Genomic DNA, 14,916 nt, shown 5'->3' with positions numbered 1-14,916 from the left:
TCTTTCACCTTAAGATCTTAAAGATATTCTCCCATATTATCTTTTTTTTTTTTTTTTTTTTTTTTTTAAGGTGTTTGCCATAGGGTGCATAAACTCACTGGAAAAAGAGAGAAACAGTGAGAGGGAAAGTGAGAAATCATCTCCCCATGGGAGATGGTCATACCATAATCCCTGCTTCTTTTTTCTCCTCCCAGGATATTGGGCATGCATGCACACATGCCCAGCATGATTTTCAAACCACCAGGGTTGGAACTTGAACTACAGTCAGCTATGTGGAAGTTTAGCACCCTAACCATCACCCCACCTGCTGATTTCTCTGCCATGTTATCTTAGAAGGGCTTTATTGTTTTGCCTTTCACTCTGAGGTCTCTAATCCATCCAAAGTTGATTTTTATGTATAGAATGAGGTTGAGATCCAATTTCATGTTTCTCGTAATGGCTATCCTGTTGTCTCAGCATCATCCTCTTTCCCACTTTGTGGTATAATTTCCGTCATACATCAGGGTCTAGGGCTAGCTGGTGGCGTGGTGATTAAGATGGCTGGATATCACATGACCAACGATGCAGTTTGAGTCCTGGGCCCAACAGCTTGAGAAACACACTAGGCATGTGTGTGTGCATGTTTCTTCCCTTTCTCTCTGTATCTCTCTCCAGTGAGCGTATGTGCCCTCTAGGAATTTTTTTTTTTTAGAGTTTTTGCCTTAGGGTGTGTGGGCTCACAAGAGAGAGAGAGAGGGGGAGAGAGAGAGAAAAAAGACAGACAGACACAGACAGACAGACAAAAACAGTGAGAGGGAAAGTGAAAAATCACCCTCCAGGGACAATGGCCATGCTGCAATCCCTTCTCTTCCATTATTCTCCCGGGATCTTGGGCATGTACACACATGTGCCCACATGAGTTTCAATCCACCAGGTTTGGCACTTGAACAGCAGTTGGCCATGTGGGAGTCTAGTGACATAACTGCTATGTCATCTGCCAGCCCCTCTAGCAAATATTTTTAAAAGACTAAAAAGAGCCTTTTGGAAAAAGGAGAAAATGCCCATATGTACCTGCATCTGTTCTATGCTCTCTATTCTGTTTCATTTGTCTGTAGATCTATACCTGCCCTAATATCCCACTGTCTTAATTACTATAGCTTTATAGTAAATAAGTTTCCAACCTGTTCTTCTTCAAGAGTGCTTTGGCTATTCTTGTCCTGCATTTCCATATACATTTTAGAATTAGCTTTTCAATTTTCAAAAGAGTTTGTTGGACAACCAGCAGATGGCATAATGGTTACATCGCTGGACTCCCATGTAGTCGAACACAGTTTGAGTCCTGAACCTGGCAGCTTAAAACTCACGCCAGGAACATGTTTGTGCATGCCCCAAATCATTATTTTTTTCCTTACATTTTATTTTCTTTTTTTGGAGAAGTTAAATACAATATGACACACAAATTCAAGCACTTACATAATTTTAAAACTTTTAGCAACTACATTATAAAAACAAGAAGTCACTAGGTGAAATTAATTTTAATAATATATTTATACAAACCAACATATAGGGATCAGCAGATAGTGTAATGTTACAATGCTGAATTCCCATATAGTCGACTGTAGTTCAAGTTCCAGACCTGCCAGCTTAAACTCACGCTGGGCACGTGTGCATGCTTACTCAAAATCTTGATAGGAGAAGGGGTTGCAGCATGGCCATCCCCTCGGAGTGGGGGCGGATTTCTTGCTTTCTGTCTCTCTGTCTCTCCAGTGAGTGCATGTGCCCTATAGCAAAATTTCTTTTTCCTTTTCTTATTTTTTTTGGAGAGGTTTTTGCTATAGGGCGCGTGCGCTTGCCAGACAGAGAGAGACAGAGAGACAGAAAGTGAGAAATCACCCCCCAGGGGGGTTGGCCACACCGCAATCCCTTCTCCTCCATTCTCCTCTCAGGATCTTGGGCACACACGCAGACATGCCCGGCATGAGTTTTAAGCCACCGGTTCTGGGACACGAACCACGGTCGACTACATGGGAGTCCAACGACATAGCCATTATGCTAACTGCTGGTTCCACAAAATTTATTTCTTTTAAAAAAAAAAAAGAGTTGGTATTTTGACTGAGATTGTGATTATAGTTAGAAAGAATTTTTAACCTCAAAAGGATCCTGCAGGCTGTGTGGCATTTCCATTGGATCAGCAAACTTTCTGAGAAACACCCTATCAGCATTGTTTTAAGTGAAATGTATTAATATTCTCTTATGAGCACCAGTAATATTCTGGCATAACCATGTTGTGAACAACTGGATGACTAGTTTTGCTAATATTATGTATTTTTTGTAATCTTCTTCATTTCTGCAGTTCTTGTAACACAGTTTTTGCATCAGGGAGAATACTAATGTCTCTGTCAGATCTGTTAAATTTTTAGAGACAGTATGCCTGATATTTCTGTACCACCTTGGCAGTGTAGTATAATCTGCCATAGTTTGTCTGGAGAGTGAGAGCTTCCTTACATATTAGTATCTGTGCTTAATCATACCCCTTCTCCCATTTTTAAAATTTTCCAGAGAAAGACAGGGATACAGGTGAAGGGAGAAAGCACTTCTGAATGGGATGTGGTCATGCCACAAGCCCTTCCCCATTTCTCTATCCTGTTGGGATATTTGGCATACAGGCTCACATTACCACCATGTTTTTCAAGTCGCTAGAGCTGGGATTTGAATCACTTGGTTGGCCGTGTGAGATTTGGCTCCCTTAACCACTAGACTTTGGGGCTGGCCCAGTCATGCCCTTTCAGTCTCTGGACTAAGGGGTGATAGGTTGGAATGGGGAGCAATAGTGAACAAAAGGAGATAGATGTTCCAGAGGTAGGCTGTGGACAGAAGGACTTAACCTAAACTAGAGTCAGACCTAACAAAGTTCACACTCACATATATTTGCTGGGTGAGTATCTGCGCCCCCTTCCAGGAGGAGCCTGAACAACACACTTAGTGGAGAGAACACAGGTAGCACAGTCTGAGGACTTGGGTGTTTGTTCCTCCACAACCCTGTGGGAATTCTTAGGACTGCAGTTGATGTTCCCTACCCTGAGAAGACCTTCCAAGTGACTGATGAAAAGCTGGCCTTTCTCCATTTTAGATTGACATCAGCAAATGCCATTATTTAGTGGATTTGGACACCATGCACGAAACACCCCGGGAGCCGAAATATTCATCCAATAGAGAAGAATGGGTCAGCTTGGCCTACCGACCATTTCTCGATGCTTCTAGGTATGTGGCTTTAATCCTAAGGGATGTACTAGGACGAGAAAGAGGGAAAATGGATTCTAAGACTGAATAATTTTCAATCTTGGATTGTTCCTATTAGCTATTGTTTTCCTTTTATTTGGGCTTGACACATCTGTTTTTGCCCAGTTTCCTGAGAAATCTAAAAAGATGCTCTTCTTTTTGAGGCTGCAGGATGTAAATGTCTTCTTATATCATTCAGGTGAAAAGATCTAAGTAAAATAAATAGGTCAACTGAAGAAAGCTCAACTGATATTTGACCTTGATTATTTTTGGCAACTAGCTTTCACTGTCTTAACTGACAGTATTAGGATCAAGGCTTGGCCAGAGTTGACACAGGCCTTACTAGATCTTTCGTAGAGAGACCATATTGGCTGGCTATTCAGAAAGTCTCAGGATTAATGATAAGAGGTGATCAGGACATTCAGGTGAAGGAGTGTTGGGGAGTATGAGCTGGAGGGTCAGGGTGTCAGTGTGCAGAGTCAGATAAACAGACAGATGGAGTTAAGAAGTCCAGGGAGGGAGCTGGCAGGCAGCATGGTGATGAAGGGCGCTGGACTCCCACCATGACTGACTGTGGTCCGAGTCCCGAACCTGGCGGCTTGCTTTCTCACTTTCCCTCTCTCTCTCTTTCTCTCTCTGTCCTTCTCTGATCAAATTAAAGTAAATGAATGAATGAATGAAACAAAAATAATTCTTTAAAAAAAATGTCCAGAGAGGTTTGGTGGACAGAGCCTCCATGTCATCTGCTGGCCACCCTTCTACCCCTTGTCTTTTCTTTGGTGAGGGGTTTGTTAAGCACTTCGATTCTCTTTTTAGTTGGATTTTTAATTATGCTGATTTCCTTTACATTTACCTTCCTCAGCATTTCCTAGTATTTATTGATCTAACTGCAAAAGCAGCAGGATCCTACAGCCCACTTTGCCACAGCAGTTTGTGTATGTCAGCACCGTGACAGTGATGTTGCTGACTTGGGGCCAGTTGAATTAGACTGTACTGTCAGAGTCTGTGCACCTCAGAGCTGTCATTCTGAGGGGGTGCATGAAATGCTTTTGGGAGCAGAATCTCGGAATGCCTGCCAGCCTATTCATGAGGGCTGTTATATTTCCTCTGTCTTATAAAAACAATGGTATTTGTATTTTAGCAATTTATGTAACAGGAAGAAAGAACTGTCTTATCCAGATGTAATAGTCATTCATGTATTAGGCTCTAGATCTGTTGAGGCTGTGGCCCTGGCTGTACTCTAGCTCTTTCTGAAGAATAAGGAAACTTGTCCCAAAAAATAAGATGGAAGAATGAAGCATATAGATAACAGTTTCATGTTTACCATATTTGCCTATAGTTTACTTATTTCATTTAATTTGCTGACATTGCTTCTTCTTGTAGTCTAGATTGAGACTCAGCTGTCTAAAAGGGAAGTAATTAAGATAGTTTGAAGAAAGGACTAGCATGGGGCTGGCAGGTGGCATAGTGGTTAAGGGCACTGGACTCCCACATGGCTGACTGCAGTTTGAATCCTGGACCTGGTAACTTGCTTTCTCTCTCTCTCTGTCCCTGTCCCTCTCTGGTCAAATTTAAATAAATAAATAAAGTTAAATAAAATAATTTTTTTTTTTTTTGTAGAGGGTTTTGCTATAGGGTGCGTACGCTCGCCAGATAGAGAGAGAGAGCTAGAAAGTGAGAAATCATCCCCCAGAGGGGATGGCCATGCCACAATCCCTTCTCCTCCTTTCTTCTCTTGGGATCTTGGGCACGCACACACACGTGCCTGGCATTTAATTTAAGCCATCGAGTCGGGGATTTGAACCGTGGTCGACTACATGGGAGTTCAGCAACATAGCCATTACGCTAACTGCGGTCCCAATAAAATAATTCTTAAAAAAAAAAAAAAAAAAGGACTAGCACTTGAAAGAAAAAATTAATGTCCTTTGTCATTGCAATTTCTATTCCAGGGAGAAGTGAAGATTATTAGGACAGTTTTGTGATAGGACAGTTTTAGGAATTCTGAACTTCTTTTTTTTTTTTTTTTTCTTTTTTGGAGAGGTTTTTGCTATAGGGCGCATGTGCTTGCCAGACAGACAGAGAGAGACAGAGAGACAGAAAGCAAGAAATCACCCCCCCAGGGGGGATGGCCACGCCACAATCCCTTCTCCTCCATTCTCCTCTCGGGATCTTGGGCACGCACGCACACGTGCCCGGCGTGAGTTTAAGTGGGTTCGGGACTCAAACTATGGTCGACTACATGGGAGTCCAGCGACATAGCCATTACACTAACTGCTGGTCCCAGGAATTCTGAACTTCTTCAGATATGTGAAGAAGCTTGTTTCTGTTGAAATTATTGCAGGATAAGCAAGGTCTTTGCTGTTCGACCCTAGAGAAGTACTCACTATATTGGGCTCCATAGTGTAGGTCATTTGGTTGCTCACTAATGTCAATGTTCTTCCTTAATTGGCATCTCCTCAGCTTTATCAGAAACCTAAAGGCCCCAGACCCTGTTAGTATAAGAGCAGATCTAGGCTTAGGATCATAATGACCGTTGTCCAGTCTCCCCCACACAGTGCTGGTAGCTGAGCTGTAATTTCTCCTTTCTGACTTTGCCAGTCTGTGTCTGGCTACTCTTATAAAGGTTTATCAGACTCCCAGGATATGGCATCTAAACTAGCTGACAGTATTTCTTTTCATACCAGACACATTTGTCATTCTCTGGCCATCTCATATTGTATACTTTCTAAAATAAGAGAGGTTTTTTTCTTTCTTTCTTTGAAGCATGATATAATTGCTACTTATATAAAATAGCTCGACAAGTGGGCGGATGTAATGCCTACTCTGAAATTCCCCAGAAAGGAGTGAAGAGAGAATGTTGCAATAGATTACCAGCTCAATGGTGGGTTCCTTTCTCAGTGTGGTGAGAGTGTTTAGCTGTGGGAGTCTGGTGGGAAATGCCTCTGCAGGATGTTGGAGCTGGCCTCCTAAGCAGCCGAGCCTGTTTGTATCTTTGGAAAACCAGTTGGGAGGCCTCACCACTGCTGGTACAGCCACTCTCCACCCGCTCTTTCCTCCTTCATTTTAGGTCCCTTTTGTCTTACTTGCTTTGCTTTTACCTTTGGTTTTCGTATTATGAGATTTTATTCTTTCATCTAACTGAATTTTAGGCTTGCCTGATTAGGGGCTTAAGACAATTTGGGGAACTAAAGACAGGGTTTTAAAGTCCTGGAAATTCCTAATTATAGGTGAAGAGTAGATGCAAGTGAGGAGTTAGAAGTTAGACCTTCAGCTGATATAGTAGGGAGAGGGTCCTTTTCTAGTCAAGTGACCTCTGCAGCATCCAGGGGAGGACTCTGCTGTTTTTTCTTTCTGTTTGTTTGTTTTGTTTTAAGAATTATTTGTTTACTTTTATTCATTATCATTCTTCAATTTGAGCAGAGAGAGAGAGAAAGTAAGCTGCCATGTTTGGAACTCGAACCACTGTCGGCCATATGGAAGTCCAGTGTCCTCACCATCACATTACCTGCTAGCCCCAGAGGATCCTACTGTTATATAGAATATGCTGCTTATGCTCTTTCAGTGACTAGCACAGACACTTAGCTGCCACTATTGCTGCTCTGTGGAATTTTATTAAGACCATGGCTTTTCTTTCACTCTCTAAGAAGTAGGCAGCTGTGAGACCTAAAGAGTTCATGACACTTGGGGGAAACCAGCAGTTAGCGTCATGGCTATGTCGCTGAACTCCCACGTAGTCGACTGCGGTTTGCGTCCCAGACCTGGTGGCTTAAAACTCACACCGGGCACTTGTGCGTGCATGCCCAAGATCCCGAGAGGAGAATGGAGGAGAAGGGATTGCAGCGTGACTATCCCCCCTGGGGGGTGATTTCTTGCTTTCTGTCTCTCTGTCTCTCTCTGTCTGTCTGGCGAGCGCACACGCTCTATAGCAAAAACCTCTCCAAAAAAAAAAAGAGTTCATGACACTTGCATCCATTTATGTCCTATGTGGTACGGTCATCTGATTGATGGGAGCCATTGCCCACCCCTGTGTCCCCGCCCACTAGTTCCAACATAAGCAGACTTTCTAATTTCTGGAAGATAGTAAGACCATTAGAGTAATCACTGTAAAGGACAAGTTAGTCGTAAGCTTTTTTGTTCCTATTATTGCTGTGTAACAATCACTCAGACTTCGCAGTGTAAAGTGACAGCACTTCATTGTTTCTCTCATGGTTCTAGGGTTAACTGAGTTCAACTAGCTGGTTCTTACTCAGGGTCTTTGTGCACTGGCCATCAGTTGGTGGCTGGGGCTGCAGTCATCACAAAGGCTTTTTTACCCACAGCCTAACAGCTGATGCTGGCTGTTGGCTGGATCTCAGATGGGGCTGATGGCCAGAGCTTCCTCATTAGGCTTCTCCATGGAGCCTGGGCTTCCCTACAGCATGGTGGCCGACTTTTAGGGGTAAGGATCTCAAGAACGGAAATTTTGTGTGTGTGTGTGTGTGTGTGTGTGTGTGTGTGTGTGTGTGTGACTTATCCTTGGAAGTCATGCAGCAGTGCTTCTACGTCATCCTATTGGTTGTATGCAAATCACATGAGTAGCCCAGACCCGAGGGGGAGAGGAATTAGACTTCCCCTGTTGATGGGAGGAATGTCAAAGAATTTATAGACATGTTTTAAAACCCCCACAGCTCTTTCAATGCTATTCTCTATACAGATTGGGCAGTTTTTTTAAACTTTCTGTTTAAAGGAGACTTCTCACAGAAGAGACATATGGCTCACAGACTAGTCCAGCAGGCTGTTTCCATCTGTAGCTTCTTACTGCCCAGGTGGGAAGGGAGATTCCACCCCATGCAGAATTTGATTGCAGACCAATAGTTTGGCATGCTTCAGATGGTGTCCTGATCCTTTGGGTAGAATTAGTTCCCCCTCCTAAGCATTAATCTAAGTGCTGTATGCTTTTCCTTGTATGTCAATTATGGTGGTACCCTTAGCTCTCCCTCACTGATGCTAAGAATATGGAGAAAAAGTAAGGAAGAAGAAATTATGAACTTTGTACTTCATAAGCTTATTCTTTTCCTATGTTTTCTGTTTGGTTCTCTGTTAGTTTTTGGTATTTCTTTTTCTTCTTCCCAGATACCTTCCTTTATTTTTTTAATTACTTATTTAATATTATTATTATTTTAATTTGCTACAGGGCAAGCACATTCAGCAGAGAGAAAGAGAAAGGGAGAAAGCAAGTGCCACAGTTAGCCATGTGGGAGTCCAATGCCTTGACCACCATGCCACCTCCTGGACCCCTCCAGATAGTTTTCTGAGACCCTTTATCTGAACAGAGCTTACTCCAGGCCATATTTGGCTTCAGAAAACATTGATGTTTTGCTCATTGTATTATTCAACTGTATAATCATTGAAATCTGCTCTCTCTCTCTTTTTTTTTTTAAAGAGGTTTTTGCCTTAGGGGACATGCATTCACAGGAGAGAGTCAGAGACAGTGAGAGGGAAAGTAAGAAATCACCTACCAGTGGGGATGGCCGTACTGCAATCCCTTCTCCTCCATTCTCTTCTTGGGATCTTGGGCACTCACGTGCACATGCCCAGCGTGTTTCAAGCCACTGGGTCTAGGACTCAAACCACTGACAGCCAGGTGGGAGTTAAGCAATGTACTGCTACACCATGTGCTGGCCTCCTCCGCTGACATTTAAAGAATTAACTCTTTTTGTTTTAAGCTTAAAAAGTCTGCTTTCTTTTTTATATTTTCTTAAAGAATTGGGGCCGGCAGATTCTTTTCTTAAAAAATAATTATTTTATTTAACTTTATTTATTTATTTTAATTTTATCAGAGAAGGACAGAGTAAGAGAGAGGGAGGAAGAGAGAGAGAGAGAGCGAGAGAGAGAGAAAGTGAGAAAGCAAGCCACCAGGTCTGGGACCTGAACCATGGTCTGCTACATGGGAGTCCAGTGCCCTTAACAACTACACCACCTGCTGGCTCTCTCTCTCTCTTTTTTTTTTAATTGCCAAAGGGGGCACATACTCACCAGAGAAAGTCAGAGAGGGAGAAAGCACCTCCCAATGAGGCCTGGTCACATCATAATCTTTTCTGTTTCTCCATCCTATTGAATTTGGGGTACCTCCATATATGACATAACATATTTTTCAAGTTGCTGGGGCTGAGATTTGAACTCCAGTCAGCCACATGGGATCTAGCTTTCTTAAGCAGTAGGCCACAGGGCCAGACTGAAGGTCTGCTTTTTGTTGTGCTATTAATTATCTAGAAAGAGACCATTTATAAATCATCTGTGTTCTAAGTTGATGCTACAGAGGCTGTCAGGTTTGAAAACTGTATATATTATTTTAGGACTTCCTGTGCTTTTACCTAGACTAAGCAGCTGGCATTGTCAGAGATCTTTGTTCTAATTTCCTTTAGAGTAAGAACCACAGCTCATCTCCTAGCACATCTAGAATTCCTAGCACATTACAGGGTCTTAGAAAAGAATGTTTTTTCATTTGCTAGAGCACACGTGTGCTCACCAGAGAAACAGAGAGTGGCAGAAAGCACCCCCAATGATGTGTGGTCACACCACAATTTCTTCTCATTTCTCCATTCTGTCAGGATTTTGGGCATGCGTGCATGCGTGTGCACACACACACACACACACACACACACACAAACACACACACACAGCTGGCATGTTTTTTGAGCTGCTGGGTCCAGGACTTGAACTCTGCAGTCAGCCATATGAGATCCAGCATCATAACCTTTTTGCCACCTTCTGGGCCTGAATCATAAATTATTTTAAAGTATACTCATATTATTACTTTTAAAAGAATTGTTATTTAATTTTTATTCATTCATTTATTTTAATTTGACCAGAGAGAGACACACACAGAGAGAGAGAGAGAGAGAAGGAAAGTGAGAGAGCAAGCCACCACGTCCAGGACTTGAACTGGGGTCGGCTATGTGGGGAGTGTCCAGCATCTTTTTTTTTTTTTTTTTTGGGGTTTAGCATCTTTTTTTTTTTTTTTTTGAGAGGTTTTCGCTATAGGGTGCTTGCGCTCACCAGACAGAGACAGACAGAGACAGAAAGCGAGAAATCACCCCCCAGGGGGAATGGCCACGCGGCAATCCCTTCTCCTCCATTCTCCTCTTGGGATCTTGGGCACGCACACACATGTGCCCGGCGTGAGTTTTAAGCCACCGGGTGTGGGATGTGAACCGCGGTTGACTATGTGGGAGTCCAGCGACATAGACATTACGCTAACTGCTGGTCCCACCAGCATCTTAACCACCACGCCACTTGCTGGTCCCTATACTCATTATTTATTTCATCTTCGTAAAATTTGTCAGAGTCATCTATCTGACATGGCCTGCAGTGATTCTTCTACCTGACACATAAAAGTAGCCCAGGTGAGAGTTCAAAAAACAAAGACACAATCCCTCTTGTACACCATGGGGTGTTTTCTCCACAGGAACAGTGAATGGGGCACATTGCACCTGTGAGAAAGACTGGTGAAGAGCATTTCCCTGGCAGTGTTGGTGGGACTGAAGGTCAAAAAATGGCCACTCGCCTAATAGGTGTTCTTTCTCAATCGCCTTATTCTGAGTATTGGCTAAAGGTGACTGGTCGAGAGGTCGTGCTGCAGTGCCACATGCCGACCAGGGCCACGGGTCAGCAGCATGATTCACCCTGTGTGCCAGTCCCTCAGTGCCGTGATTGTGGTTGGTGTCTCCGCAGACTTCCTAATCATTCCACATATGGATCTTCAGAGATTGCCTCATAGCCAGAACCACAAACATGTTCATTGAATGTCAAGGGTCTGTCGTACATGAAAATAAAGTGCCATGTGGGTCACATGGATAATGATAATTCAACAGATTCTGTGTAAACTAAAACCTGGAGTGGTTATTTGACCTTTTGCAGTAATGTTTTCTTTTCTTTTTTTAATTGCCAGAAGGTGCATGTGCTCACCAAAGAGCCAGGAGAGGGAGAGAAAAAGCAACCCCGCCCTCACCCAGTGAGGTGTGGTTGTGCAGCAATCTCTTCTCCATTTCTCCATCCTGTCAGGATTTTGGACATACACAAACGCATGTGCACATACACACCTAGCCTGTTTTTTAAGCCACCAGGGCCCGGACTTAAACCATGGTCAGCCATGTAGGATCTGTCTCACTTAACCACTAGGCCACAGGGCTGGCCCTGCAGTAATATTCCCTTTGCTGATAGGATGCTGTCCATATCTCATTTGCACTCGAACATTCCACTGGCTGCTGCAGCTCCTACCTCTTCTCCATACATACTAGGCTGCTCCTTTGCTCTGCTCCACCTAATTAGTGGCTCAGGTCTCCATTCTTTGGGAAGAGAACAGAAAGGAGAAATTTACATTAGTTTTGATACTTCCTTTTTCTTGTGGAAGATGAATACTGCAGGAAGGGAGGGAGGTAAAGTAGGCGCTCTGGTTTACGAGTCACGGCATTCATTCACTAACTGAATAGTTACCAAGCACTTTCTGTGGCGTTGTCCTAAAAGCTGGAGATAGAACAGTTGAACAGATGAAGTTCTGTCCTCCAGGAACTGGAATTAGTAGAGTGTAACATTTAGCATGTATCTCCTGTGTTCATTTTCTTTTGTAGAATACACTAGTTACTGACCATTAGAGTAATGACCCTCTCACCCCATTACCTATTAAAGACTATTGAAGCTCTCTGGTGAGAGCACACGTCCCTATGACAAAAGATCTCTCTCTCATGGGAACCAGCAGTTAGCATAATGGCTATGTCGCTGGACTCCCACGTAGTCGACCATGGTTCGCATCCCAGACCCAGTGGCTTAGAACTCACGCTGGGCATGTGTGCGTGCGTGCCCAAGATTCCGAGAGGAGAATGAAGGAGAAGGGATTGTGGCATGACCATCCCCCAGGGGGGTGATTTCTCGCTTTCTGTCTCTATGTCTCTGTCTGTCTGGTGAGTGCATGTGCCCTGTAGCACAAACCTCTCCAAAAAAAAACAAAAAAAAACCCTCTCTCTCTTAAAAATAAAAAAAGAAAGACTATTAGAAGAACAATCACAATGTTATTCCATATTAGCTTTTTGAGCCATTTTTAAATTGTTTGATATGAGATTATAGGTTGACCCATGACTACGATTAAGTCCTAAACTGAGAAATTCTCTTTATAACTGAAGATAACTGTGAAAGGCTAGTTCTGTGACTTTATCAGTTCAGAACTCAATGAAATGTAAACGAAGTGCAAGAGAGAAATTCGCTTTAAAATGCCCTTGCCAGGCCCAGCCACGGTATTACACACAGGAGCTGCCGCTTGGTAGGGCAGGGCCACATGGGAGACCCAGGTTCAATTCCTGGCCCACCCTGAAAACCTGGCTGTAGTGTCACACATCTGTGGTCCCACCTACTTGGGAGGCTAAGACAGGAAGACTGAGAAAGGTTCTGTCTAAAAAAGAACAGTCAGGGCAGTGGGTGGCATGGTGGTTAAGGTGCTAGACTCCCTCGTGGCCTTCTACTGTTCAAGTCCCAGACCTGGCAGCTTGCTGTTTTACTTTCCCTCTCTTTCTGTCTCTCTGGTAAGTGCATATGCTCTATAGAAAAATTAAAATAATAATGAAAAAAATAATTAAAAATAAAAAGAAACACCCCATTACAGATACACACAAACGCGCACACACACAGACACACACACATGCATGCACTATAGATGGAAAGAAAAGAAAATTGGCAGTCGGCTTAGATTAAAGGGAACACTAATATTTAGATGGACAGATGGATAGATGGATGAATGGGAATGGATAGACTGGCAAGAGAGAAAACCCCAATTCTAAAATGTTTTCTTTTTAAAATGAGTAATTGACCCAGCATTTCCATTTGTTCATTTGCCTGCTGATCTGGTGACATCAAGGGACTGGCAGCCAGACTACCATTGACGTCAGCAAGAGCAGATTTAAATCTCCACAGCAGAATGCTCCCCAGCCCTGATAAATAGGGCTGGTAATTGAATTAGAAAAAGTTCGGAGCTTCAGCTAATTATGCTGTTCAGGCAATTGCTTTGTCCAGGTCTGTTTCATCCTTGAATTACTTGAGTGACTTTCTCACTGGGAGGGAAAATATTTCAGTTTCAATGATAAAGGCACATGTTTTTCTCCCTAAATTATGCTGCCTGTGCTCCCCTAATGCAATGCTTTGGCATTTCACTTTATTGCATACATTGTTGTATGAGTTTTGATGAGCATTCGTTTTTTGTTTTCTTGTTTTTTTAAAACAAATTTTTTAAATTTAAATTTATGTATTTATTTTAATTTGACCAGAGAGGAAGGGAGTGAGAGAGAGAGAGGGAAAGTGAGAAAGCAAGCTGCCAGATCTAGGACTCAAACTGTGGTTGGCCATGTGGGAATCGAGCACCCTTAGCCATCACGCCACCTGCTAGTCCCAATTTTGTGATTCAGTTGTTTCCATGTGTATAAATTAAATGTGTGCACGTACAGGTTATTTCAGTGTTCAAGTACTCTTTTTGTTTTCACACAGGCAAATAACCAATTTGATTTCTTTTTTTTCCAGCAACAATACAACAAATTCAAAATTCCCCAGACGTACTTAACATAGTAAGGTTGTTGACGGTAAAGGAGTTAATCTAGAACAGTAGCTTGTAGTGTTACAAACGAATTCAAGCCTACTTGTTCTCTCTTCTTTAGAGTTTATTTATTTATATATTCAGAGAGAGAAGGAGAGAGAGAGACCCTTAACAGGGTCTTCATGCCAGTTTACCCTGAGCCTCAGCCAGCCGGGGTCATAGGTGTAGGTGTACATGTAAGGAGAACCTTGGGACATGAACCCAGGACGTTTCTGTATGTCTCCAGCATTGCAGAGTATTGCGTTTTCACTGGCCCTCACGTGGTCTTTTTTTTTTTTAATATCTTGGCTATTGTTAATAGTGTAATAAACACAAGGATTCATATATCTTCATTATATACTGATTTCTTTTCCTTAGAGTATGTGCCTAGTAGTGAGATTTCTGGATCACACAGCTGCTTGAATTTTACTTTTTGAGGACCCCATATCATTTTCCATAGGGCTAATTTTTTTTTTTTCTGTAGAGATTTTTGCTATAGGGCACTTAAACTTTCCAGAGAGACAGAAAGAGACAGAAAGGCAAAAAGCAAGAAATCACCCCTCAGGGGTGATGGCCATGCCTCAATCTCTTCTCCCCTATTCTCCTCTTGAAATCTTGGGCACACACGCACATGTGCCCAGCATCAGTTTTAAGCTTCCAGGTGTGGGACTTGAACTGTGGTAGACTACATGCGAGTCCAGTGACAAAACCATTATGCCATCTGCTGGTCCCACCATAGGGCTAAATATTAACCTTCAATATTACTCATTTTCTTGCCTCTATGCTAAACACTTCTACCACTAAAAATAAAATAGTCTACTTCTGTCCAGACTATTTCATTGATTTCCTGACTCACTCTATGTCATCAAAATGATCTTTTTTGCATGAAAATCTAGTTCCTTAATATTCTATTTAAACTTCTTTTTTTATTTCAATTTATTTATTTGCATTCATTCACTGTACATCATTACAGTATACAAAATGAGATTTTCCATCCAGAGTACACTGTATATTGTCTCAATCAAGCACATCAACAAACATGTTATTGTCAGCAAATGATCTTC

The 14,916-nt window shown here is 42.5% G+C and overlaps 1 protein-coding gene across 3 annotated transcripts in view; it reads left to right on the top strand.

The window, feature by feature from the left end:
* LOC102479989 (alpha-1,2-mannosyltransferase ALG9) overlaps nt 1-14,916 on the top strand; it is a 107,095-nt gene that overhangs the window by 84,422 nt on the left and 7,757 nt on the right. For all 3 annotated transcript variants that reach the window (XM_014588807.2, XM_027772873.1, XM_006150981.2), the window contains one exon: nt 3,110-3,240. In XM_014588807.2, the coding sequence (XP_014444293.1) occupies nt 3,110-3,240 (131 nt within the window). The remainder of the gene's footprint in view (nt 1-3,109; nt 3,241-14,916) is intronic.

Source organism: Tupaia chinensis, unplaced genomic scaffold (genome assembly GCF_000334495.1).
Source record: "Tupaia chinensis unplaced genomic scaffold, TupChi_1.0 Scaffold000311_2, whole genome shotgun sequence".
Classification (NCBI taxonomy): domain Eukaryota; kingdom Metazoa; phylum Chordata; class Mammalia; order Scandentia; family Tupaiidae; genus Tupaia; species Tupaia belangeri.
The sequence above is the reverse complement of the archived record's forward strand: the minus strand, read 5'-3'. Positions and strand labels throughout refer to the sequence as shown.